Below are 26,665 nucleotides of genomic sequence, written 5' to 3'. Positions count from 1 at the left end.
GAAACATAAAAAAAAGACAGCTGCATTGTGTCAGTGACAAATTGGATTATAAAGGTATCTATTTCTGTCAGAATGAGGAGAACTTTACTTTAGAAAGCACACATACACACACCATTTTGATCCAGTAGGTGATGCATGAAAACTTTGATATTGTTTTTCTCGAAACTGTGACAAGTGACAAAACATTATACTTCTCAAAAATATCATATAAATTCATTTAATTGACATGGCCTAATGTTTGTGGGTCCAGATGCAGAGTAATTAATCTCATAACCATAATAAATCCATAAGTTCATAACTTGTTTTCAAAGAATTGTTGAAATTTCCTAAACTCTTGTATTTCTAGCCAGGATTGCAAGCTCTTCTTCATTCTGCCAGGATGCAATGGAGTTTGATGATGGCATAGCTGCCGAGCCACTAGAAAGAAAAAGGTAAGCTCCTTTGTCACATTGTTGCAGCAGGAAGATAAAAAAAGCACAATAGCCAGGCTTGCAAGTTCTTCGTTCTGCCAGGATGCAATTGAGTTTGATGATGGCATAGCTACCGAGCCACTAGGAAGACAAAGGTAATCTCCTCTGTCACACTGTTGCAGCAGGAAGATAAAAAAGCACAATAGCCAGGATTGCAAGTTTTTCGTTCTGCCAAGATGCAATAGAGTTTGATGATGGCATAGCTACCGAGCCACTAGGAAGAAAAAGGTAAGCTCCTTTGTAATGTTGTTGTTGCAGGAAGATAAAAGAAACACAATATGTTGCCTGATCAAATCTGTGGATGAGGACCAGTACACTAGAATATGGAGTAAAGGCGCTGGCAGTGGGTTTCAGCCAAGTGCAAGAGCAGTTAGCAGCAATGCAAAAGCCCAATGAAGTGCAGTGCAGTAATCGCACATACAGAGAACCTGGTCTACTTTCAGTGGCTGTGTTTCATTTCTCTTAACTCGAAACCCATCTTGAGTGAGAGTGTTGGTTTTCAGCAGTCTAAAAATGAATGCACTGTGGGAGTACAGCACAAGCAGTGAATAAGTTGTGGCTTGTTTTATGGCTGCCTTGGTAAAAATAATGCAGGAAGGTACATTGAACTTTCTTGGACATGGATGCAATCACAAAATTCTGAGGGGCCACATGGATGCAGACTTTCTTCTTGTAATAAAACAGGGAATGCTGCACCTCAGACAAGAGTAGTGACATGTGAGGTGTTGCTCCAGCAGTTTCTCCAGGAGTTTTGTCCTTCGAGTTATGTCCTTAGATGTTTTCCCTGTGTAGGTAATTATTTTTTTCATGAGCTTGAATGTGGGCAGCACGGTGGTGTAGTGGTTAGTGCTGTCACCTCACAGCAAGAAGGTCCAGGTTTGAGCCCCGTGGCCGGCGAGGGCCTTTCTGTGCGGAGTTTGCATGTTCTCCCTGTGTCCGCGTGGGTTTCCTCCGGGTGCTCCAGCTTCCCCCACAGTCCAAAGACATGCAGGTTAGGTTAACTGGTGACTCTAAATTGACCGTAGGTGTGAATGTGAGTGTGAATGGTTGTCTGTGTCTATGTGTCAGCCCTGTGATGACCTGGCGACTTGTCCAGGGTGTACCCCGCCTTTCGCCCACAGTCAGCTGGGATAGGCTCCAGCTTGCCTGCGACCCTGTAGAACAGGATAAAGCGGCTAGAGATAATGAGATGAGATGAGCTGAGATGAGATGAGCTTGAATGTGACTGGTTAATTCTGAGCACAATCGCAGGCACCATTACAAAAGGGTGTGTACACTTGTGCAACCAGGTTATTGCATTTTCTTTTTTTCCTAAAGCATTTCTGTTTTGTTTTCACTTCAATTTTATCAGTTGCTATATCACATGAAAGGTGGAAAAAGGTCGGACATGTTTCTTTTTTTTTTGGTTTCATCTGACATGACTTTTTTCATATTTTACATCACAAAAATGCAATTTTAACAGAGGGGTGTAGACTTTTGTTAGGTACACAAGGGAGGCGGATGCGCGTGCAGAAGTGTTCAATTTAATAAAGTGCATATATATACACAAATACACACAAAGGCAAACAGTCCAAATCGGCAGGCTAGATCAGAGACGTGAAAACAGGCAAAGCATCGGTTGAGGTGCAAACAGAACATAGAAGGCTAAGCAAGAACAATAACAAGAAACAGACCAAAGAATCAAGAAACCAGGAAAACAAGAACACGGGTATAAAGGCTCGGTAATGCGTACTTAACGTAGCATAATACTTCGTGATGCACTAGCATCAGCACAGCCCTTAAATAGGTATACACCTAGTTCTCTCATTGAGTTCAGGTGCGCCTTGTTCACAGCGCGCGTGCTGGAGTCCACTCGGCACGCGCACAGCCCAAGGTGTGCCTTCAGGTGCACGCGCCACAGCGCACATGCCATAGCGCGCAGGACTGACAGAAGCCCCTCCCAAAGAGTTCCGTCTGGGAGTGAAAATCCATCATACTTGGCCCCAGTGGGGGTTCGGGCTCAGGCTCAGGACACGACTTGGGTTCTTGGCTAGGGGTGGGTTTGAGCTGGGGACTTGACTTGGAATCTGGGTCGGGATCATGCTCAGACTTCGGACCTGACTTGAATCTTGGACTAGGTTCGGATCCAAGACTGAAGGTGGCCTCAAGCTCCAGGCTGGATTTGAGCTCTGGAGGTGAGTTGAGCTTCAGCGACGACTCTGGCTCCAGCTCAGGAGATGACTCATGCTTGGGCTCTGGATCTGGCTTGGGCTTGGGACTGGACTCAAGCTCTGGAGACGATTTGAGCTTTGATGACAACTCTGGCTCCAGCTCAGGAGATGACTCAGGCTGGAGTTCTGGAACTGGCTTGGACGTATGACTGGACTCGAGTTCTGGAGATGATTTGAGCTGGAATTCTGGAACTGTTTTGGACACAGGACTGGAAGTGTGCTCGAGTTCCGAAGATGACTTGTGCTCTGGCTCCAGCTCAGGAGATTACTCAAGCTGGAGTTCTGGAACTGGCTTGGACATAGGGCTGGGCTCGAGCTCAGAAGATGACTCGAGTTCTGGACTTGGCATGGACTGTGGACTTGGCTCAGGTACTGGCTTGAGCTCTGTCAGCGCACTGCTTTGGTCCGGGTTAGGACCTGGTAACGGGACGATGCAGACGTCTTCCTGACTGGGCGGCGGCAGGACGACGCAGATATCTTCCTGGCCAGGTGACACAGAGGTTGTTCCGATGTCCTATGACACAGGTTCAGGAACAGGCTCAGGTTCTGGCCTTAACTCTGACACCAGCACTGAAGCTGGCGCAGGTGCCAACTCTGGCACTGACTCTGACACAGGCTCTGATGCTGGCTCTGGCACTGGCTCTGACGCTGGCTCTGGCACTGGCTCTGACGCAGGCTCTGACGCAGGCCCTGGCACTAGCTCTGATGCAGGCTCTGGCTCTGGAGCAGGCCCTGACGCAGGCTCTGGCTCCGCCTCAGGCACTGGCGCAGGCCCTGGTGCAGGCTCTGGTGCAGGCCCTGGCGCTGACTCTGGCTCCACCTCAGGCACCAGAGCAGGCCATGGCGCTGACTCTGGCTCCACCTCAGGCACCAGAGCAGGCCATGGCGCTGACTCTGGCTCCACCTCAGGCACTGGAGCAGACCCTGGCGCTGACTCTGGCTCCACCTCAGGCACTGGAGCAGGCCCTGGCGCTGACTCTGGCTCCGCCTCAGGCACTGGAGCAGGCCCTGGCGCTGGCTCTGGTTCCGCCTCAGGCACTGGAGCAGGCCCTGGCGCTGACTCTGGCTCCGCCTCAGGCACTGGAGCAGGCCCTGGCGCTGACTCTGGCTCCGCCTCGGGCACTGGAGCAGACACTGGTTCTGGCACAGGAACAGATGCTGGCATGGGAACAGCAACAGATGCTGACACAGGTTCAGGCTCAGGCATGGATTCTGATACAGACACTGGTTCAGGCATTAATTCAGGTGCTAGTTCTGGCTGAGAAACCAGCTCAGAGGAGACAGCCTCCAAGAGGGGCTCAGGAAAAACAGCCTCCTCTGCTGTCTCTACATCAGCCACTGGGGACAGCTCTAGAGCAACGGTCTCCTCGGCTGAGTCAGCCACTGGAGGGAGCTCTGGAGTGACGGCCTCCTCAGCTGGGTCAGCCACTGCCATGATTGCCCCTCCCTAAAAATTTTCATGTGGTTCCTCCTTTTCTAAGGATTCGAAAATGATCTTGAACATGGCAAAGAAAGTCTGTGAACTTCGAAGATATGGGTGCTCGACATGAATCAGGTAATCCACCCATCTGCGTGCTCGTCCAGCAATAAACGTTAGTATGAAGCTTACCCAGATGGGTTCGGGTGGCTTGGGATCTTGGATGTCCTCATAGAAGAAGTCACACTGTAGCTTGAATCCCATAGGGTGATATATTCCGTCGTAGATTGCTGGGGGGCTCCAGTCAGTCTTCACCCAAAAATACAAAGCGAGGGGCTGAGACAGGGAAACCCAGAAGCAGCGTTGGATCGCGTACTGAAACGCTTCTGCTACATCCATTGTACGGCGAAGTATTCTGTCAGGTACGCAAGGGAGGCGGATGTATGTGCAGAAGTGTTCAGTTTAATTAAAGTGCACATATATATATATATATATATATATATCATCTCATTATCTCTAGCCGCTTTATCCTTCTACAGGGTCGCAGGCAAGCTGGAGCCTATCCCAGCTGACTACGGGTGAAAGGCAGGGTACACCCTGGACAAGTCGCCAGGTCATCACAGGGCTGACACATAGACACAGACAACCATTCACACTCACATTCACACCTACGGTCAATTTAGAGTCACCAGTTACCCTAACCTGCATGTCTTTGGACTGTGGGGGAAACTGGAGCACCCGGAGGAAACCCACGCGGACACGGGGAGAACATGCAAACTCCACACAGAAAGGCCCTCGCCGGCCCCGGGGCTCGAACCCAGGACCTTCTTGCTGTGAGGCGACAGCGCTAACCACTACACCACCGTGCCGCCATATATGTACAAATACACACAAAGGCAAACAGTCTACATTGGCAGGCTAGATCAGAGACATGAAAACAGGCAAAGGGTCGGTTGAGGTGCAAACAGAACATAGAAGGCTAAGCGAGAACAGTAACAAGTAATAGACCAAAGAATCAAGAAACCAGCAAAACAAGAACACGGGTATAAAGACTCGGTAATGCGTACTTAACGTAGCATAATACTTCGTGATGCATCAGCACAGTCCTTAAATAGGTAAAGACATAGTTCTCTAATTGAGTTCAGGTGCGCCTTGTTCATGGCGCACGTGCTGGAGTCCACTTGGCGCGCGCGCCCAAGGCGCGCCTTCAGGTGCACGCGCCACAGCGCGCAGGACTGACAACTTTTTATAGCCACTGTAAGTGGAAAAATGGCTCTTGAAGTTCAAAGTGTTTATTGTCATATGCACAATAAGGACATCTCCACTTGCACAATTAAATTCTTAGTTTGCTGTCCACCATGAATGCCAATTGCAAATAAATAAATAGGCCGAAGATGTAATACAACGTAAGGCAATGGAGTGCAAAAATAAAAGCAAAGAAAAGCAACAATAACAAAAACACCCAGTGTAGTACAAAATAAAGGTTAATGTAGTGCAAAATAGGTAGTGTAATACAAAAATAAGGCAATGATCAGATGTACGTAGCAGCAGAAGGGCAGTAATGTGTGAATGTGCAAACAATGTAACCAGTTGTAAACAGTCAAAGAAACAGCAGCAAAATGGCAGTAATGTGCAAATATGTGCAAACAATGTAATCAGATGTAAACAGTCAAGGAACAGCAGCAAAAAGGGCAATAATGAGCAAACAAATGTAAACAGATGTAAACAGTCAAGGACAGTTTACAGGGATGTAGTCCATGGTTATAGACTCCTGTCAGCTGTTCAGGAGTCTGATGGCGGTGGGAAAGAAAGCGTTCTTTAGTCTGACAGTCTTACATTTCAGACTTCTGTACCTCCGGCCTGAGGGAGTGTGAACAGTCTGTGCTGGGGGTGGCTGGGGTCTTTGAGGATGGAGGCAGCTCTCCTGTGGACTCTGCGGTGGTAGATGCTCTGCAGAGATGGCAGTGGATTTTTCGTGATCCTCTCAGCAGTCTTCACTACCCTCTGCAGGCGTTTGCGGTCCATAGCTGTAGCGCTGCCATACCACACAGTGATGCAGTTGGTCAGGATGCTCTCAATCACACAGCTGTAGAAGTTGCTGAGGATCTTGGGTGACATACCAAACTTCCTCAGCCTCCTCAGAAAGTACAGCTGCTGTTGAGCCTTCCTAACCAGCTGTGTGGTGTTTAGCGTCCATGTGAGGTCCTCACTGATGTGAACACCCAGGTATTTGAAGCTGCTCATAGCTCATTGAAGATGGCATAGCTACATTTCAAAATGAAAGGTATATGTATAGTGATGCAACTTCAAAAGGGTTGTACAGTAGTAGTTAACTGAATAAGATATTAGACTTCTGATTGGAAGGTTGTGAACTCAAATCCCAGTGCTGCCACTTCTAGGCCCTTGAACAAGGCCCTCAACTGCTCAGTTACATGAAATAAATGTAAGTTGCTCTGGATAACAGTGTCTGCTGAATGCCATAAATGTAAACATACTAGCAAGGCAACATCATGGTGGCATTTTACATCAATCACCAAGGGGGTACAAAATGGCAAGTGAATCTGAGGTGGGCAAACAAACTCTGGAAGTGGGTAGATGCACACCTTCTGTCCTTAACAGCTGCCAACCTAGTCAATCTGTTTGCAAACAGACACACAACTCAATGTTCAAAGTGTTTCAAAGACACAGCAAAGGCTTTCAGCCAGGATGTCCTGGCACACAACTGTTCAAACCTACAGCTATATGCCTTTCCACCACTGTCACTGTTGGATGACACCGCAGCACATGCAACATACGGTAATATGCAACTATAATATGCAACCATTGTTGAAGACAGACCATGGTACCACATATTGCTGGTCTTACTTACACTGTGGCAAAGCAGACCATATGCCATGAAATTGTCCCTTGGAGGGTACGAGCTGTATGCAGGAAGGCAGGAATGTGGAATGTTTCTCACTAAGTTGCCTGCTACTGGAATTAGTCATTTGGGTAAATAATTGGAGTAAATAATTTGAATAACAAATGTGATAAATGATTAAAAAAAAAGTAACAAGAATAAATAATTGGGGTAAGTAATGGTGGGGAAAATGATTGGGGTAAGTATGGGTCTAAGCAATGGGAAAAATATTTGGAGTACAAAAGTAAGGAGCAAATATTTGTTGATAACTTGGGGTAAATAACTGGAATACATACTGTAGCTGGGGTTTGCACTTGAACTAAGTAAGGGAGTAAATATTTCCAGAATGTACTGTAATAAATAATTGAGGTACTTAATTGGGGGTAAGTAATGATGGAAATAGTTACATTAAATAATATAGGAAATGTTTGGGTTTTGGACTAATGGCCTCACCTCCAAAAGCTGGTCTCATGGTGAAGTCATGATCATCCACCCTGAGCAGCTGTTCTGTTTTCACCTTCCTGGATTTGGTCACATCTGGGGGCTTCTTTGCCAGAGGGCTGTAACAAAATAATAATCAAAATGTGACCATCACTTCAGAGTTGTTGTTTTTTTTCAGTAAAACAAATCATTATTACAGGATATACAATATATTCAACTATGGTGAGGTCATGGCATAAAAGCAGAACCAGCAGCTTATAATAAACACACAATTCATTTAAAATCAAAACCAGCCTTTAAAATATTTGTTGTGCATTATATGTGCTGTTTTTTATCTCCCGCTGGCCGAAAGGCCCGAAGAGGGATTATGTCGTGGCGATGTCCGTTCATCCGTCTGTCCGTCCCGGGAAGGGTACTCACCTTCTGAAATCAACTCCTCTCACAATTTTTGGAGGAATTTCACGAAACTTGACAGGATTCTTTGTTATATGTCGGTAATACACATATTGCAATTTAGTTAAATTCAGTCGCATTTTACCAGAGTTATAGCCCTTGATTACCAAACTTGTACTTTAATGATTTCATGAGGGTGTATTAAGCACTTATAGCATAGATAGTTGCCAGCGGGGGATATTGTGCTCTCAGAAAACGCTTGTTCACATTCCATGAAGATGCGTCTCTGAACAATTTAAGAAGCACTGTTCATCGAGCCACGAAGACCCCACTCCCACTCACTAATAATTTATCCTTTGTTTCTGTATCAGAGAAGTCCAAACTGACTGTTACACCGCAGCAATGTGAGAATGGATTACTAATGTCCATGATAAGCTTTTCTTCTCAGCCCCAGTGCTGATGTCCTATGTGCAGGAGATTATTTGCTGTGATAGTGACTTTAGTCAGATGTTGTGTTATCTCAGTGGTAAGTACCAGATGGATGAAACGTGCGTGAGACACGTGGCTCGCGTGTGCTTTGTGATGAGCATCGGGCACTGCATGTGCACAGTGTATACAGCACCATGGTCATATGTGCCAGCTGGCTGGATCATGTTAATTGTACCCTGCCCTCATTGGTCAAGATGAGTCATATTAAAAAGAGAACAGGGTTTTAAGGGTTGGGTTACAAAAAGACAGTGCTGGATTATAATATCAATTGTCATCTTCATCTTTATATTCTTGGCTTTGATTTCAGTGATTTGTTACAAAAACTAATAATAATAATTATTATTATTATGACCTTCATAATTCATTCCATATCCAAGTTTATCATGATACCACTCATACCATGATCTTTAGCAATATTATAGTCATCATAATTATCAAGTTTTCATCTCCTTAACTGCTTATCCTATGCAGGGTCGTGGGCAAGCTGGAGCCTATCCCAGCTGACTATGGGCAAGAGGCAGGGTATACCCTGGACAAGTCACCAGGTCATCGCAGGGCTGACACATAGAGACAAACAACCATTCACACTCACATTACAGCCACCAATTAACCTAACCTGCAGGTCTTTGGGGGAAACTGGAGCAAACCTACGCAGACACAGGGAGAACATGCAAACTCCACACAGAAAGGCCCCTGTCAACCACTGGGCTTGAACCCAGAACCTTCTTGCTGTGAGGCGACAGTGCTAACCACGACGCCACCCCTCCACGAAAGGCTTCTTTTTATATCATTATCATCATCATCACCACCACCAAATAAAAAAACGCTGCCAGGAATCTGATTATCGTGATCATAATAATCATTCTTATTATATTGGACTGAATTTAATCTGCAGCAAAGTCATTCTACATCTGTAGTATCATCATGATCATCATCTTCATCATCATATTAACCACCACCACCATCATCATCATCATCATACTCTCATCACTAAATAGCAAATTGACCATTACAATGATCCTGATTATAATAACCATAATCACCATTCTTGTCTAATTACATCTGTCGCATCATCATCATCAGCCTCATCATCATAATAACCACCACCACCACCACAATCATCATCATCATCATCATGATAACCACCAACACCATCACCACCATCATCATCACCCTAATCAGCATCATCATCATATTACTATCATCATCACCACCATCATTATCATCATCATCATGATAACCACGACCACCACCATCACTACCACCATCACCATCAGCAGCAGCAGCACTAACTGTCACTATTATCTCCATAATAATCATAATCCCCATTCTGGTCAAAAATGATGAAAACTGCATTTCTATAAAAACCTTTTTATGTCTTTGGTATCGTTACTTTCCTGATCATCATCATCACCACCCTCATCATCTTGATAACCACCACCACCACCACCATCATCATCATCACTCTCATCATCATGATAACCACCATCACCACCATCATCATCATCACTCTCATCATCATGATAACCACCACCACCACCATCATCATCATCAGCAGCACTAACTGTCACTATTATCTCCATAATAATCATAATCCCCATTCTGGTCAAAAATGATGAAAACTGCATTTCTATGAAAACCTTTTTATGTCTTTGGTATCGTTACTTTACTGATCATCATCATCATCACCCTCATCATCTTGATAACCACCACCATCATTATCATCACCCTCATCATGATAACCACCACCACCACCATCATCATCATCATCATCATCATGATAACCACCACCACCATCATCATCATCATGATAACCACCACCACCACCACCACCATCATCATCATCATCACCCTCATCATCATGATAACCACCAGCACCAGCATCATTATCATCATCATCAGCAGCAGCAGCAGCACTAATTATCACTATTATCTCCATAATAATCATAATCCCCATGCTGGTCAAAAATGATGAAAACTGCATCTCATCTCATCTCATCTCATTATCTCTAGCCGCTTTATCCTGTCCTACAGGGTCGCAGGCAAGCTGGAGCCTATCCCAGCTGACTACAGGCGAAAGGCAGGGTACACCCTGGACATAGGGTATTAGGCAGAAAAAGAAATTTACCAGTCAAAAATAATATTTTATATAATCCTGATAAGCGCCGCAGGTGCGAAGACGAGCGCCGCAGGCGCGAAGTCCCTCTAGGGGGGTCTGGGGGCATGCCCCCCCAGAAAATTTTTGAAATTTAGACTTCATTTCCTGCATTCTAGGACATTTTCAGGGTGAAATGGCGTGTAATTTTTGATCAGAAATATTGCATATTTTTACTTTGTATTTTTTTCAGTTTCACTCCTGAATGTATCAGATGTATGTATGGTGTTTGATTTGGTAACAAAAGTGAAAAGAAAATAAACAACAATGAATTGTATATAATCTTTTGATCTAGTTACAGTATTTAATAAAAAAAAAAACCAACAGTATTCTATTTTACCATACCCCAATGAAACCCCCTTGTTAATCAATGTATCACACATACCTTTTCTGTCTTTTTGTGAAAAAACGAATCAGTTTTTGTCACATTCAATTTGGGGCGTTTGTTGGGATTCATCTTGATCCAGAAGAGTGAGTCAGCAAAAAAAAATGCGGTTCTCCCGCCAAGAAAGAGGAAACTACAACGCAGGGTGTTTGGCAATTTTCGACCAATCAGAATTCGCGATTTATTCAGTCCGCATGTTACAAGATTCAGTGCGGGCCAAAATGGCGGAAACGATGAAATATTCTGATTTTTCATTTCAAGTTTTCAGTATTTTTCGTATTAAACTGTGTTTCTTACGATTTGTAAATGATGGCGGAACCACACACGGACTGGCCATCGGGAGTAGCGGGAGTTTTCCCAGTGGGCCGGTGGTTCAGCGTGGGCCAGCGGAGAGAAAAAAAAAAAAAAACAGTTGCGCGCTGGCCTTTAATATGATAAGCAATGTTAACAGTTTCTTTAACAAACTGTTAACATTGCTTATCATATTAAAGGCCAGCGCGCAACTGTAATAAGCAATGTTAACAGTTTGTTAAAGAAACTGTTAACATTGCTTATCATATTAAAGGCCAGCGCGCAACTGTTTTTTTTTTTTTTTTCTCCGCCGGCCCACGCTGAACCACCGGCCCACCGGGAAAACTCCCGCTACTCCCGATGGCCAGTCCGTGTGTGGGCGGAACATAACTGGATTTATCGGATGACATGTGGGAGTATTCATGTGCGAAAATTTTCGGCATTATCGTCCGTTTCAGTATCCGTCTGTGTGTATACTTGCCCGTTGAAATCGGCAATTGCCCGTCAAATTTACGGGTGGACGGGTCTCTGCCTAATACCTTACCTGGACAAGTCGCCAGGTCATCACAGGGCTGACACATAGACACAGACAACCATTCACACTCACATTCACACCTACGGTCAATTTAGAGTCACCAGGTAACCTAATCTGCATGTCTTTGGACTGTGGGGGAAACCGGAGCACCCGGAGGAAACCCACGCGGACACGGGGAGAACATGCAAACTCCACACAGAAAGGCCCTCGCCGGCCACGGGGCTCGAACCCGGACCTTCTTGCTGTGAGGCGACAGCGCTAACCACTACACCACCGTGCCGCCCATGAAAACTGCATTTCTATGAAAACCTTTTTATGTCTTTGGTATCATTACTTTCCTGATCATCATCATCACCACCACCATCATCTTGATAACCACCACCACCACCACCATCATCATCACTCTCATCATCATGATAACCACCACCACCACCATCATCATCATCAGCAGCACTAACTGTCACTATTATCTCCATAATAATCATAATCCCCATTCTGGTCAAAAATGATGAAAACTGCATTTCTATGAAAACCTTTTTATGTCTTTGGTATCGTTACTTTACTGATCATCATCATCATCATCATCATCACCCTCATCATCTTGATAACCACCACCATCATCATCATCATCATCACCCTCATCATCATGATAACCACCACCATCATCATCATCATCATCATGATAACCACCACCACCACCACCATCATCATCATCAGCAGCAGCAGCACTAATTATCACTATTATCTCCATAATAATCATAATCCCCATGCTGGTCAAAAATGATGAAAACTGCATTTCTATGAAAACCTTTTTATGTCTTTGGTGTCATTACTTTCCTGACCATCATCATCATCACCATCGTCATCATCAAACTATCACCATCATTGTCATAACTTACCATCATCACTATCACCATCACTATCATCATCATCATCATCATCATCATCATTATAATAACCACCACCACCACCATCATTATAATAACCACCACCACCACCATTATAATAACCACTACCAACATCGTCATAACTACCACCATCACTATCATCATCATCATCATCATCATCAGATGAATGAAAACCTTCTTCCTGTCTTTAGTATTGTTACTTGCCATCATATCATCCTGACCATCATCATCATCAACAAGCAAACAAACAAACAAACAAACAAACAAGTCATTAAATTATTCTTAAATACAGTGGAAAGATTTTCTTCTAAAATGAACAAATCCCAGCAGTGAGCTCAGACCTAAATGCATGCTCCAGTCAGACTTCTTCATCCAACCTCGCACTTCATTCAGTGGTTTAATGAAAAGCAGCACTCACACTCCCCGTTTCTCGGTGTCAGCTCCGCTCCAGCGTTTCTCACGCGCTGCGCTGGAACTCCTGCACTCATCCACGGGAATCAAACACACGACTACAATCAGCAAGAGCTCCAGACCAGGCATCATCCTGCGCGCCACACTGCACATCCACAGCAGCTTCAGCCGGCACGCGGATCATACCCGAGGACTCGGACCCGGGATCGGCGGCATCTCTCCGGTCAGAGCGCGCGACAGGCTGCACCGCGCATCGCTATGGCAACCGTTTAAATCTCACCGCTATAAGTCCTCCTCCTGCTCCCGCGCCTTATTGGTTAGACTGTAAAACAGGTTGCCAGATTGGGTGACAGTGCTCCAGCTTGTGCTGCCAACACCACAAGTAACCAATGCATGCTCAGAAAAGTCGTCAGAAATCACCAGATGACGCCATCGTCTGATTTCCCTAATAATTCAATCGTCATGATTATTATTATTTTATTTATTTATTGGCACCCTTAAAAAAATGTAGAGGTTACATGAAAAATAGACATGACAAAAATATACAAAAAGATATGCAAGATTTACACAAAAACAGAAAGACAAAAGAAAGAAAAACCCAAGACTGACAAAGAAGACAAAAGAAACAAGAAAGATAGAGCAAAACAAACAAACAAACAACAGCAACAATAATGCATCACTTATACAGGAAGGGACAGAGCAGACTGTACTTCCTTAGGAGGCTGCGGCCCTTTAATATCTGCAGGAAACTCCTGTGGATGTTCTATCAGTCTGTGGTCGCCAGTGTCCTGTTTTACACCGTGGTGTGCTGGGGGGGCCGCACATCCAAGAAGGACACATCCAGGCTGGACAAACTGATCAGGCGGGCCAGCTCTGTGGTCGGCATGAAGCTGGCGTCTCTGGTGACGGTGGCAGAGAAGAGGTCTATGGACAAACTATTGAACATCATGGACAATGCCAGTGACCCTCTGCACACTGTCATCAGCAACCAGAGGAGCCTGTTTAGTTACAGAATGTTCCTTCCCAAGAGCAGGACGAACAGACTCAAAAACTCCTTTGTCCCTCACGCCATCAGACTGTACAACTCCTCTCGGGGGGGGGGGGGGGGGGGGGGTAACAGGAGGACAGAGGACAGGAAGGAGCAATAGCTTACCCTAATAATAAGCAATACCGGACAATGTGCAATATAAAGTGCAATATCTCTCCTGCTACCCCCCTTCTCCCCCCCTTCCCCCCCCTCTCCCCCCTTCCTCTCTTCCCCATATCTTATTACCTCCGCCAAGGAGGTTATGTTTTTGATAGCTTTGGTTTGTTTGTTTGTTTGTTTGTTTGTTGGTTTGTCTGTTAGCAACATTACGGAAAAAGTAATGAACGGATCCTTGTTTACCGTCAATGGATCGATCACTCGTCAAACAGTCCGCCAAAATCCGAGTAGGGAATGGCTGAGCGTAGCTGTCAGTCAAACACAAGTTAGCCAATGGGAATGCATTCCTGGACAGCCCACCCACATGTGAAGTTTGTGCCAAAACTGCAAGCAAAAAGTCAGGGAGCGCAAACGAGAAAGCTGGAATCGCAACCAAAATAAATTACGTCAAACAAAACTGAGAAAGACGCGGAACAAAAATAAAAGGTTTCTGAAGAGTAATAGACTGATATTTTGCACGATTACACGAATAATTTGTTTGCCAGTCTAAAAAAATTGACTTTTTTCTTCTTTTTTTTAATATTTTGATTTGTCGTTTTTGTTTGATATTTCAAAAGTATTGTATGAACATTTTGGCACAAAATTGATTCCATATAACCCTCCCAAATAAAGTTTTATCTAATCTAATCTAATCTAATCTAGTCTAGTCTAATCTGTACATGATCATCTTCATGATTATTTGCATATCAGATATACAGTGACCCTGAAGAGCAAATCACAACCACAAATTGGAAATTTGCAAAAAAACACAAATTTGCGACAATGTCTGTTGTTAAAAACGTTATACAAATAAACTTGACTTGACAAATGGGAAAACACAACAAATCACAAAACATCGACAAGGATTGTTACTGATTGGATGAAAGCAATGTCTGTATTTTTAACTGGAAGGAAATGCGCCATTTAGTCCCAGGCCTCACAAACAGTAAAGCGAAAAGAAGGAATATTGGTAAGAGCAGACTTATCTTCCTTAACCTCTTTGTCAATATTCCTTCTTCTCATGTCTGAGTTGCTTTACTGTTTGCGAGGCCTGGGACCAAATGATGTGTGTGGTGCATTTCCTTCTGGTTAAAAAAACAGACAGCGCGTCCGTTCAATCAGCGCCAATCTTTGTTGATAACACGTTCCTGCTATTTCCGGGAGAAGTTAATGTTGTGTTTTCTGCTTTGTGGTTGTGTTTTTGGTTGTGCTGTTGTTTTTGTGGTTACTGCCTCATATAGAGGCTGTAGCCACTATGTCACCGTGTTGTAAGAATGTAAGAATGGGTGTAACAATTATGCACTAATCATGCGCATTCAGGTGTCCCTATTAAAATGACCGGTGAGTGTATACAATTTGGTTCACCATTCAAAATAAATGGACCAGACTAAAGAAATCGCTTTCAGACATGTTTATGCTTATTACTGAGGGAATCTGCGTCTGTATTTTAACTCCAGGTTGTCCCCCTTTCCTCACCTTCTTCGGCCAGTGGTCCCATGTGTGATGTAGATGTGACGCCATGGGCGCCGCCAGGGGGGGAAAGGTTAGAACAATTCTAGGGGCCCAGCACTGCCATGGGGCCCTTTAAGGGGCTGATAATATGCTTTTGATGATTTTAATAAGACTTTTGAAATAACAACAATGCAATATTCCATCTGGTAAAATGAGCTAATTGAACAAGGTTGTCTATTTCTTGAGTTCTTCAACATATTGTCATTTAACCCTCCCCCTTTTGCGAAATGGTACTGTCCAGTTCTGGTAGAAGCGCGATGCATTAAATCTGTGTGCTGATCAGTGCAACACTACTTGCTGCTGTGTCGCGGTGCAGCAGCCAGCCAGCCAGCAGTGGAGTGCGGACAGTCTATGATCGCTAAATATGAAGCGTGACTGTCAAAAACGTAAAGAAAGGCAGCTGAAAGCTGAGAGGGACCGGAGAGGCAGGCAACTGGTCACTCAGTTTTTCCCAAAGAAAAGTAGCTATCGCTCACGTGTTCAAAATATTAGCGAATGGTAAATGAACAGTATGAACGTGGTTGGGTTAGCCTATGAAGAGAACACTTTTACAGTTTGTACAGTGACATTTTTTCCATTTTAATAACTGAACTGACTTGTGTGATAAACAAGATGAAATATTACGTTATGCTGGTGCTAATAACTAGTGCTAATAACCAGTTTCATAACTAATGGGGGGCGGCACGGTGGTGTAGTGGTTAGCGCTGTCGCCTCACAGCAAGAAGGTCCTGGGTTTGAGCCCCGGGGCCGGCGAGGGCCTTTCTGTGCGGAGTTTGCATGTTCTCCCCGTGTCCGCGTGGGTTTCCTCCGGGTGCTCCGGTTTCCCCCACAGTCCAAAGACATGCAGGTTAGGTTAACTGGTGACTCTAAATTGACCGTAGGTGTGAATGTGAGTGTGAATGGTTGTCTGTGTCTATGTGTCAGCCCTGTGATGACCTGGCGACTTGTCCAGGGTGTACCCTGCCTTTCGCCCATAGTCAGCTGGGATAGGCTCCAGCTTGCCTGCGACCCTGTAGAAGGATAAAGCGGCTAGAGATAATGAGATGAGATGAGAAATGAGACACAAATACACTGCTGAGGACGGGCTGCAAACGTCCAGTGGCATTGGCGCTTACATTTCCAAAACGAACTGAAAGAGGCCAGCGCCTCGTTCCCATGACTACCTGCGCTCTTAAAGGGCCAGCGCAGAATTTCCCCACCACTACACACAATGGCAAGTGGAAAAAAATAAACCCGTTACACTAATAACGGACACCAGTCAAGTGTTTGACATGGTTACGTGTGTGGAATGTTCACACGTTCTAAACCATTGGTTTCAACCATTGGTTAATACATAAAATGTAATAACAAAGTCACAAACTCAAGGTCCATGGGCTATCAAAAGTCAAATAATGACAATAGTGCAATTGTGACGAGGGTGGGCAAAGTTGGGGGGCCCAAAATTCTAATCTTTCATGGGGCCCAAAATTTCTGGCGGCGCCCCTGTGTGACGCACTTCTGAGTTGGTACGGGAAGTTGTCGAAAAGAGTATTGAGCACACTGAGCTCTAGCGCTGGTCCTTTTCCGGGAAATAAGAGTTTCAGTCATGGCGACAGTGTGTGTATGTCAGCTTTGGTTCAGAGGTTTCAGATTCGAAAACTGTAAGAGGTAAGAGTAGAATAATATAAAGTAGAGATACTTGGTATACAGTGGTGCTTGAAAGTTTGTGAACCCTTTATAATTTTCTATATTTCTGCATAGATATGACCTAAAACATCATCAGATTTTCACACAAGTCCTAAAAGTAGATAAAGAGAACACAGTTAAACAAATGAGACAAAAATATTATACTTGGTCATTTATTTATTGAGGAAAATGATCCAATATTACATATCTGTGAGTGGCAAAAGTATGGGAACCTCTAGAATTAGCAGTTAATTTGAAGGTGAAATTAGAGTCACCTGTTTTCAATCAATGGGATAACAATCAGGTGTGAGTGGGCACACTTTTATTTAAAGAACAGGGATCTATCAAAGTCTGATCTTCACAACACATGTTTGTGGAAGTGTATCATGGCACGAACAAAGGAGATTTCTGAGGATCTCAGAAAAAGCGTTGTTGATGCTCATCAGGCTGGAAAAGGTTACAAAACCATCTCTAAACAGTTTGGACTCCACCAATCCACAGTCAGACAGATTGTGTACAAATGGAGGAAATTCAAGACCATTGTTATCCTCCCCAGGAGTGGTCAACCAACAAAGATCACTCCAAGAGCAAGGCATGTAATAGTCAGTGAGGTCACAAAAGACCCCAGGGTAACTTCTAAGCAACTGAAGGCCTCTCTCACATTGGCTAATGTTAATATTCATGAGTCCACCATCAGGAAAACACTGAACAACAATAGTGTGCATGGCAGGGTTGCAAGGAGAAAGACACTGATCTCCAAAAAGAACATTGCTGCTCATCTGCAGTTTGCTAAAGATCACGTGGACAAGCCAGAAGGCTATTGGAAAAATGTTTTGTGGATGGATGAGACCAAAATAGAACTTTTTGGTTTAAATGAGAAGCATTATGTTTGTAGAAAGGAAAACACTGCATTCCAGCATAAGAACCTTATCCCATCTGTGAAACATGGTGGTGGTAGTATCATGGTTTGGGCCTGTTTTGCTGCATCTGGGCCAGGACGGCTTGCCATCATTGATGGAGCAATGAATTTTGAATAATACCAGCGAATTCTAAAGGAAAATGTCAGGACATCTGTCCATGAACTGAATCTCAAGAGAAGGTGGGTCATGCAGCAAGACAATGACCCTAAGTACACAAGTTGTTCTACCAAAGAATGGTTAAAGAAGAATAAAGTTAATGTTTTGGAATGGCCAAGTCAAAGTCCAGACCTTAATCCACTTGAAATGTTGTGGAAGGACCTGAAGCGAGCAGTTAATGTGAGGAAACCCACCAACATCCCAGAGTTGAAGCTGTTCTGTACGGAGGAATGAGCTAAAATTCCTCCAAGCCGGTGTGCAGGACTGATCAACAGTTACCGGAAACATTTAGTTGCAGTTATTGCTGCACAAGGGGGTCACACCAGATACTGAAAGCAAAGGATCACGTACTTTTGCCACTCACAGATATGTAATATTGGATCATTTTCCTCAATAAATAAATGACCAAGTATAATATTTTTGCCTCATTTGTTTAACTGGGCTCTCTTTATCTACTTTTAGGACTTGTGTGAAAATCTGATTATGTTTTAGGTCATATTTATGCAGAAATATAGAAAATTCTAAAGGGCTCATGAACTTTCAAGCACCACTGTATTTTTTACTTCTGTGATTTTAAATTGTTCATTTTTGTGGCTACTGCTTCAAAGAGTAAATATACATGCTATATTTACTGTATGGACGTAGTATCAGAAAGCAATTTTATTTATTATAAAATAAATTTTTATAATAATTTTTTTTGTTATTTGCTGTCGTGATTACCTGTTTTTTTGTTTGTCGTTGTTGACAACTTTAAGTATCTCGGCATAATTATTGATTCTAATCTAAATTTTAAACAACATATTAAGCAGGTCTCCAGAAGTGTAAAAGCAAGTTTAAACCCTTTGGTGACTGACCCCTTGAAAATGGTTCCTCCAGGAACTATGACTTTTCAGTTGTCAAGACAACAGAAGAACTAAAATACAAAAACAGAAAGATACGTCACAATGCTCTTGTGCACAAAACAAAATGCTCTTGTATTTTAGTTTTTCCGTTGTCTTGACGACTGAAACGTCATCGTTCCTGGAGGAACCATGTTCAAGGGGTCAGTCACCAAAGGGTTAATGAATTTTAGACTCATTAGACACCAAATAGCACGATCTGCAGCTAAACTGTTTATACACTCAGTGATTTTTTTCACACTTATCTTACTGTTCTACAAGCAGGTCCCAGGAAAGTGTGACTACATACAACCCCGATTCCAAAAAAATTGGGACAAAGTACAAATTGTAAATAAAAACGGAATGCAATGATGTGGAAGTTTCAAAATTCCATATTTTATTCAGAATAGAACATAGATGACATATCAAATGTTTAAACTGAGAAAATGTATCATTTAAAGAGAAAAATTAGGTGATTTTAAATTTCATGACAACAACACATCTCAAAAAAGTTGGGACAAGGCCATGTTTACCACTGTGAGACATCCCCTTTTCTCTTTACAACAGTCTGTAAACGTCTGGGGACTGAGGAGACAAGCTGCTCAAGTTTAGGGATAGGAATGTTAACCCATTCTTGTCTAATGTAGGATTCTAGTTGCTCAACTGTCTTGGGTCTTTTTTGTCGTATCTTCCATTTTATGATGCGCCAAATGTTTTCTATGGGTAAAAGATCTGGACTGCAGGCTGGCCAGTTCAGTACCCGGACCCTTCTTCTATGCAGCCATGATGCTGTAATTGATGCAGTATGTGGTTTGGCATTGTCATGTTGGAAAATGCAAGGTCTTCCCTGAAAGAGACGTCGTCTGGATGGGAGCATATGTTGCTCTAGAACCTGGATATACCTTTCAGCATTGATGGTGTCTTTCCAGATGTGTAAGCTGCCCATGCCACACGCACTAATGCAACCCCATACCATCAGAGATGCAGGCTTCTGAACTGAGCACTGATAACAACTTGGGTTGTCCTTCTCCTCTTTAGTCCAAATGACACGGCGTCCCTGATTTCCATCAAGAACTTCAAATTTTGATTCATCTGACCACAGAACAGTTTTCCACTTTGCCACAGTCCATTTTAAATGAGCCTTGGCCCAGAGAAGACATCTGTGCTTCTGGATCATGTTTAGATATGGGTTCTTCTTTGAACTATAGAGTTTTAGCTGGCAACGGTGGATGGCACGGTGAATTGTATTCACAGATCATGTTCTCTGGAAATATTCCTGAGCCCATTTTGTGATTTCCAATACAGAAGCATGCCTGTATGTGATGCAGTGCCGTCTAAGGGCCCGAAGATCACGGGCACCCAGTATGGTTTTCCGGCCTTGACCCTTATGCACAGAGATTCTTCCAGATTCTCTGAATCTTTTGATGATATTATGCACTGTAGATGATGATATGTTCAAACTCTTTGCAATTTTACACTGTCGAACTCCTTTCTGATATTGCTCCACTATTTGTCGGCGCAGAATTAGGGGGATTGGTGATCCTCTTCCCATCTTTACTTCTAAGACCTGCTGCCACTCCAAGATGCTCTTTTTATACCCAGTCATGTTAATGACCTATTGCCAGTTGACCTAATGAGTTGCAATTTGGCCCTCCAGCTGTTCCTTTTTTGTACCTTTAACTTTTCCAGCCTCTTATTGCCCCTGTCCCAACTTTTGTGAGATGTGTTGCTGCCATGAAATTTCAAATGAGCCAATATTTGGCATGAAATTTCAAAATGTCTCACTTTTGACATTTGACATGTTGTCTATGTTCTTTTGTGAATACAGTATCAGTTTTTGAGATTTGTAAATTATTGCATTCCGTTTTTATTTACAATTTGTACTTTGTCCCAACTTTTTTGGAATCGGGGTTGTAGATCATGTGATTATTGATCTTTGTGTGGAACTGATCGCTGTGACCATGTATTGTATGTTCTGTATGATGTTAATATGTGATACTGTATTGTTGAAAATATTGTTAGTTGTTGTGGTTAAATTGTTGTTTTGGACTGTATGTACTATACTGTTTTGTACATTAATGCAGCCACTGGAGGTGCATAAGCGTACTCTTGGTGCTGGTCCCAAGCCCGTATAAATGGAGAGGGTTGTGTCAGGAAGGGCATCCGGTGTAAAACTGTGCCAAATCTAACATGCAGACTGAAAAGAGAAATGCCATATAGGATCAGTCAGAGCCCCGGTTAACAACGGCCGCCTCCGGTACTGTTGGTCAACAGGGTGCCAGTGGAAAGTATGCTACTGTTGCGCCAAAACGGAGAAGGAAAAAGAGAGGGGGGAGGCGTGTTAGGAGAGAGTATGAAAGATGGAAGGGAAGGAGCTTAGAATTGAGGGTAGGAACACTGAACGTGGACACATTGACTGGCAGAGCGAGAGAGTTAGCGGGTATGATGGAAAGAAGAAAGTTGGACATTTTGTGTGTGCAGGAGACGAGGTGGAAAGGAAGCAAGGCCAAGGACATTGGAGGTGGATGCAAGTTGTTTTATTATGGAGTCGATGGAAAGAGAAATGGTGTTGGTATTGTTTTGAGGGGAGAGTTGGTCAACAGTGTGATTGATGTGAAGAGGGTGTCAGATAGAGTGATAAGCATGAAGTTGGAGATTCAAGGAGTGGTAATCAATGTTGTGTGTGCGTATGCCCCACAGGTTGGATGTGAGAATGAAGAGAAAGAGTCTTTCTGGGAAAAGATGGATGAAGTGCTAGAAAGTATACCGAGGGAGGAGCGCGTGCTGATAGCAGATTTCAACGGACATGTTGGCAAGGGAAACAGAGGAGCTGAGGACGTGATGGGCAGATATGGTGAAAGAGAGAGAAATGTGGAAGGGCAAATGGTGGTTGATTTTTCAAAGAGGATGAATTTGGCAATAGTCAATACATACTTTGAGAAGAAAGAGCAGCACAGGTTGACGTTTAAGAGTGGAGGAAGATCTGCACAGGTGGACAGAAGGGGTAACCTGAAGGAGATTGGAGACTGTAAAGTGACGGCAGGGGAGAGTGTAGCTCGACAACATCGAGTGGTCGTGTGCAGGATGAGCTTGAAAGTGAAAAAGAGGAAGCGTGAAATAGTGGAGCCAAAGATTAAGTGGTGGAAACTAAAAGAGGTTGAACATCAGAAGGAGTTTAGGGAATAAATGAGATGAACATTGAGTGGTAATGAAAGTCTGCCAGAAGATTGGGATACTACTGCTATACTAGTAAGAGAGGCAGCAAGGAAGGTGCTTGGGTGGTCATCGGGAAGGAGGAAGGAAGACAAGGAGACTTGGTGGTGGAACAAAGAAGTGCAGGAAATTATAAAAGAGAAGAGGCTAGCAAAGAAGAATTGGGATGATCAGAGAGATGAGGAAAGCAGGCGGTTATACAGAGAGACAAGACAGAAGGCAAATAGAGCAGTAGCGAAGGCGAAAGCAGATGCATACCAGGAGTTTTACGAAAGACTGGAGACCAAAGAAGGAGAGAAAGACCTGTACAGACTAGCTAGGCAGAGAAACAGGGAAGTGAGGGATGTACAGCAGGTAAGAGTGATGAAAGATGTAAATGGAAATATGCTGACAAACAAAGAGAGTGTATTAAGAAGGTGGAAAGAGTACTCTGAAGATTTATTAAATGAGGAGAATCCAAGAGTAAAAAGGTCAGATTCATTGGAGACAGCAAATCAAGAAGCAGAGTTGGTTAGTAAGGATGAGGTGAGGGCAGTCATGAAAAGAATGAAGACTGGGAAAGCAATCAGACGGTATCCCGATTGAGGCTTGGAGATGTTTGGGTGAGATGGCTGTGGAGTTCCTAACAAGATTGTTTAATAAGATCCTAGAGAATGAGAAAATGCCAAATGAATGGAGAAAGAGTGTGCTAGTCCCAATATACAAGAATAAGGGAGATGTACAGAGCTGCAGTAATTACAGAGGGATAAAACTGATGAGCCACACCATGAAGTTATGGGAAAGGGTATTGGAGGTGAGACTGAAAAGAGAGGTAGCAATCTGTGAACAGCAGTACGGGCTTATGCCAAGGAACAGCATGACGGATGCAATTTTTGCTTTAAGAATGTTAATGGAGAAGTACAGGGAAGGCCAGAGAAAGCTACATTGTATGTTTGTAGACCTGAAGAAGGCATACAAAAGGGTGCCAAGAGATGAATTATGGTATTGTATGAGAAAGTGTGGAGTGAATGAGAAGTATATTAGAGTGGTGCAAGACATGTATGAGAACAGTGAAACAGCAGTGAGGTGTGCAGTTGGAACGACTGAATGATTCAAGGTGAAGGTGGGACTTCATCAAGGATCTGCTTTGTGTCCTTTCTTGTTTGCCATAGTGATGGATAGCTTGATGGACGAAGTGAGGCAAGAGTCACCATGGAACATGATGTTTGTGGATGATATTGTGAAAGTAGAAAGGAGGTTGCATTGGGTTTGGAGAGATGGAGGTATGCATTGGAACGAAGAGGAATGAAGGTGAGCAGTAGCAAAACAGAATACATGTGCATCAATGAGAATGGGGATGAGAGTGTAGTGAAGATGCAAGGAGTAGATGTAAAGAAAGTTGGTGAATTCAAGTACCTGGGGTCAACTCTGAAGGAAAATAGGGGCTGCGATAGTGAGGTGAGAAAGAGAGTGCAGACAGGGTGGAGCAGTTGAAGAAGGATTTTGGAAGTCATTTGTGATAGGAAAGTCCCAGCAAAAGTGAAAGGTAAGATGTATAAGACAGAAGTGAGACCAGCTATGATGTATGGATTGGAGACAGTACCCTTAACGAAGAGAGAGGAGGCAAAGTTGGAGGTGGCGGAGTTGAGGATGTTAAGGTTTGCGATGGGAGTGACAAGGTTGGACAAGATAAGGAATGAGCACATCAGAGGGACAGCACATGTGGAGAGCTTGGGAATTAAGCTAAGAGAGATGTGACTGAGATGGTATGGGCACATCCTGAGAAGAGATGCAGAGCATATTGGAAGGAGAATGTTGAGGATGGAGCTGCCAGGCACACGAAAATGAGGAAGGCCAAAGAGGAGATACATGGATGTGGTGAGAGAGGACATGAAAGTGGCAGGTGTGGTAGAGAAGGATGCGGAAGACAGGGAGCAATGGAGACAAAAGATCAGCTGTGGCGACCCCTAATCGGGAGCAGCCAAAAGAAGAAGAAGAAGATACTGTTTTGTCCGTTAGTCTTGGGTATGACTTTAAACTGCAACCAGTGGTGAGTCTCAGGGCCGGGAGGACTTGAGTACTGGGGAAAGTGGAGTTACTCCTTAATCACCATTGCTCCCAGGTCTGCTCTGACCTGGAGTTGTAGCACCTCCATGGGTTCCAGCTGTAGGTTAAATAGTACATCACCAATAAGGCACTGGCAGCAGGGTGCTTTTCGGTGCAATGTGGCAGATGAACCCAACAGGGTCAATGGCACACCACCAGATGGCATGTGGAAGAGCCACTCAAATGGTCAATGGATGGCATCACTTGGCAATTCAGTTGTCACTGCGGGGCAACTTCCATACCCGTCAGGTGTGTGGCACTTTTGTGCACCACTTGACATCAGGTCTGGGGGTCCAGAGAGACAACACAATGGGGGTACGACATTGTTTGTCTTACGTTACTGTGCAAGGCGCTTCATTAGGAGAGGAGAATAGTATGCGAGAGCTCATGAGGCCAGGCATTATGTGGCGGCTCAGCTGGGCCATTCATGCCACTTCCGTGGGCGACTCTGTCACTCTGGTGAGGGCCTCGCAGCCCATCTGTGTTTCTGCACATCCTAATGTAGCAGTCATCAGCGTTAGTGATGGACAGCCAATGACTGTTTTGTATGTGCTTTTATATTGCCCAGGGACCACAGATGAAAATTAGCTCACTGCTAACTCTGGTGCAACAGCTGGGTTGTCCATGGTCCCTGTTAACTAAAACCAATAAACTAAACTAAATGAAACTTTTGTGATTTGTTTTGTTTTGCCCTTCAGGGCCACCATACAGATGTGTTACATGAAGAAGGAATAGTTTCTGAAGATACTCAGAATTTAATAGAGTTTTATCAGAAAACAATAGATTAAAATATTGTTTTTTTGTCGAATAGAAAAAAAAATCATCTTTGGTCATATTTGAAAAAATACTTTGCTTTTCATCAAGAGTGCAGGCAATATATAAAATAGATAGTAATGGAAACAGATATGGGCAGCATGGTGGTGTAGTGGTTAGCACTGTCACCTCACAGCAAGAAGGTTCTGGGTTCTAGCCCAGGGGCCGACAGGGGCCTTTCTGTGTGGAGTTTGCATGTTCTCCTTGTGTCTGCGTGGGTTTCCTCCGGGTGCTCCGGTTTCCCCCACAGTCCAAAGACATGCAGGTTAGGCTAATTGGTGGCTCTAAATTGACCATAGGTGTGAATGTGAGTGTGATTGGTTGTTTGTCTTTATGTGTCAGCCCTGCAATGATGTGATGACTTGTCCAGGGTGTACCCTGCCTCTCGCCCATAGACAGCTGTGATAGGCTCCAGCTTGCTCATGACCCTGCACAGGATAAGGGCAATTCCATGTAAATGTCAACCTCACCATGCAAAAATAAAGCAACATGTAATACATCAAAACCACTCCCAGAGATATCACCTAGGCCTGTATTTTACAGATGTGAATAAGTTGAACCAATTTGTAACCAACCTAATATGTCACAGTCAGTCTTTCTTTCTTATAATGTAAAACCCAAGCTAAAATCAACTTTGATCATGTACAATTCTATATTATTGCCACAAGCCACAGAAATGTATGCTAAAATCCACAAAACAGCAAAACAATAGCCATCCTAAATATTATTTAAGAACTTTGATAGTTTTAGCTGATATTTAGAGAGTTTTTCAAAGGGTTATGGTGGTTAAATTGCTGATTTTCTAAACATATGCCATGTCTATTTCAGACGCGTCACATCCATAACGGAATTTCGTCACATCCATAACGCTGACTTTTCCTTCCGAAACTCTGCATGAAATACAAAATATTTTAAACAAAGATTTTTTTAATATTCACCTTGGACCCCTCTATCACATAGATATCTCCATTTCGACATTAGGTTTACGATTTCACAGTGTTTGATAAAAATGTACAGTCACCCAAGAAAAGTGATACTTTTTCTGTCACATCCATAACGCATCTTTTATTGGCATTTTCTGGCATGCCCTAGATGTACTATGGGAATTGTTCTTGTTCTATCACTTCTCCAGTATGGTACAGCCTTAAAATATGCAACACCTGTTTAAATACTGGGAGACAATAAAACATGCACTGGGTCATTTGTTGCCATTTTGAGTTCAAGTGTCACGTCCAT

At 43.6% G+C, this 26,665-nt stretch overlaps 1 protein-coding gene across 1 annotated transcript in view; it reads right to left on the bottom strand.

The window, feature by feature from the left end:
* Positions 1–13,136, bottom strand: part of gabrr2a (gamma-aminobutyric acid type A receptor subunit rho2a) — a 50,666-nt gene extending 37,530 nt beyond the window's left edge. The window contains exons 1-2 of the mRNA XM_060932931.1: positions 13,012–13,136; positions 7,450–7,556 (exon numbers count right to left, since the gene is read on the bottom strand). Coding sequence (XP_060788914.1) covers positions 7,450–7,556; positions 13,012–13,136 — 232 coding nt within the window. The remainder of the gene's footprint in view (positions 1–7,449; positions 7,557–13,011) is intronic.
* Between the last annotated feature and the right edge of the window lie 13,529 nt (positions 13,137–26,665).

This window comes from Neoarius graeffei, chromosome 11, assembly GCF_027579695.1.
Source record: "Neoarius graeffei isolate fNeoGra1 chromosome 11, fNeoGra1.pri, whole genome shotgun sequence".
Classification (NCBI taxonomy): Eukaryota; Metazoa; Chordata; class Actinopteri; order Siluriformes; family Ariidae; genus Neoarius; species Neoarius graeffei.
This window is presented reverse-complemented; position numbering and strand designations above follow the sequence as displayed.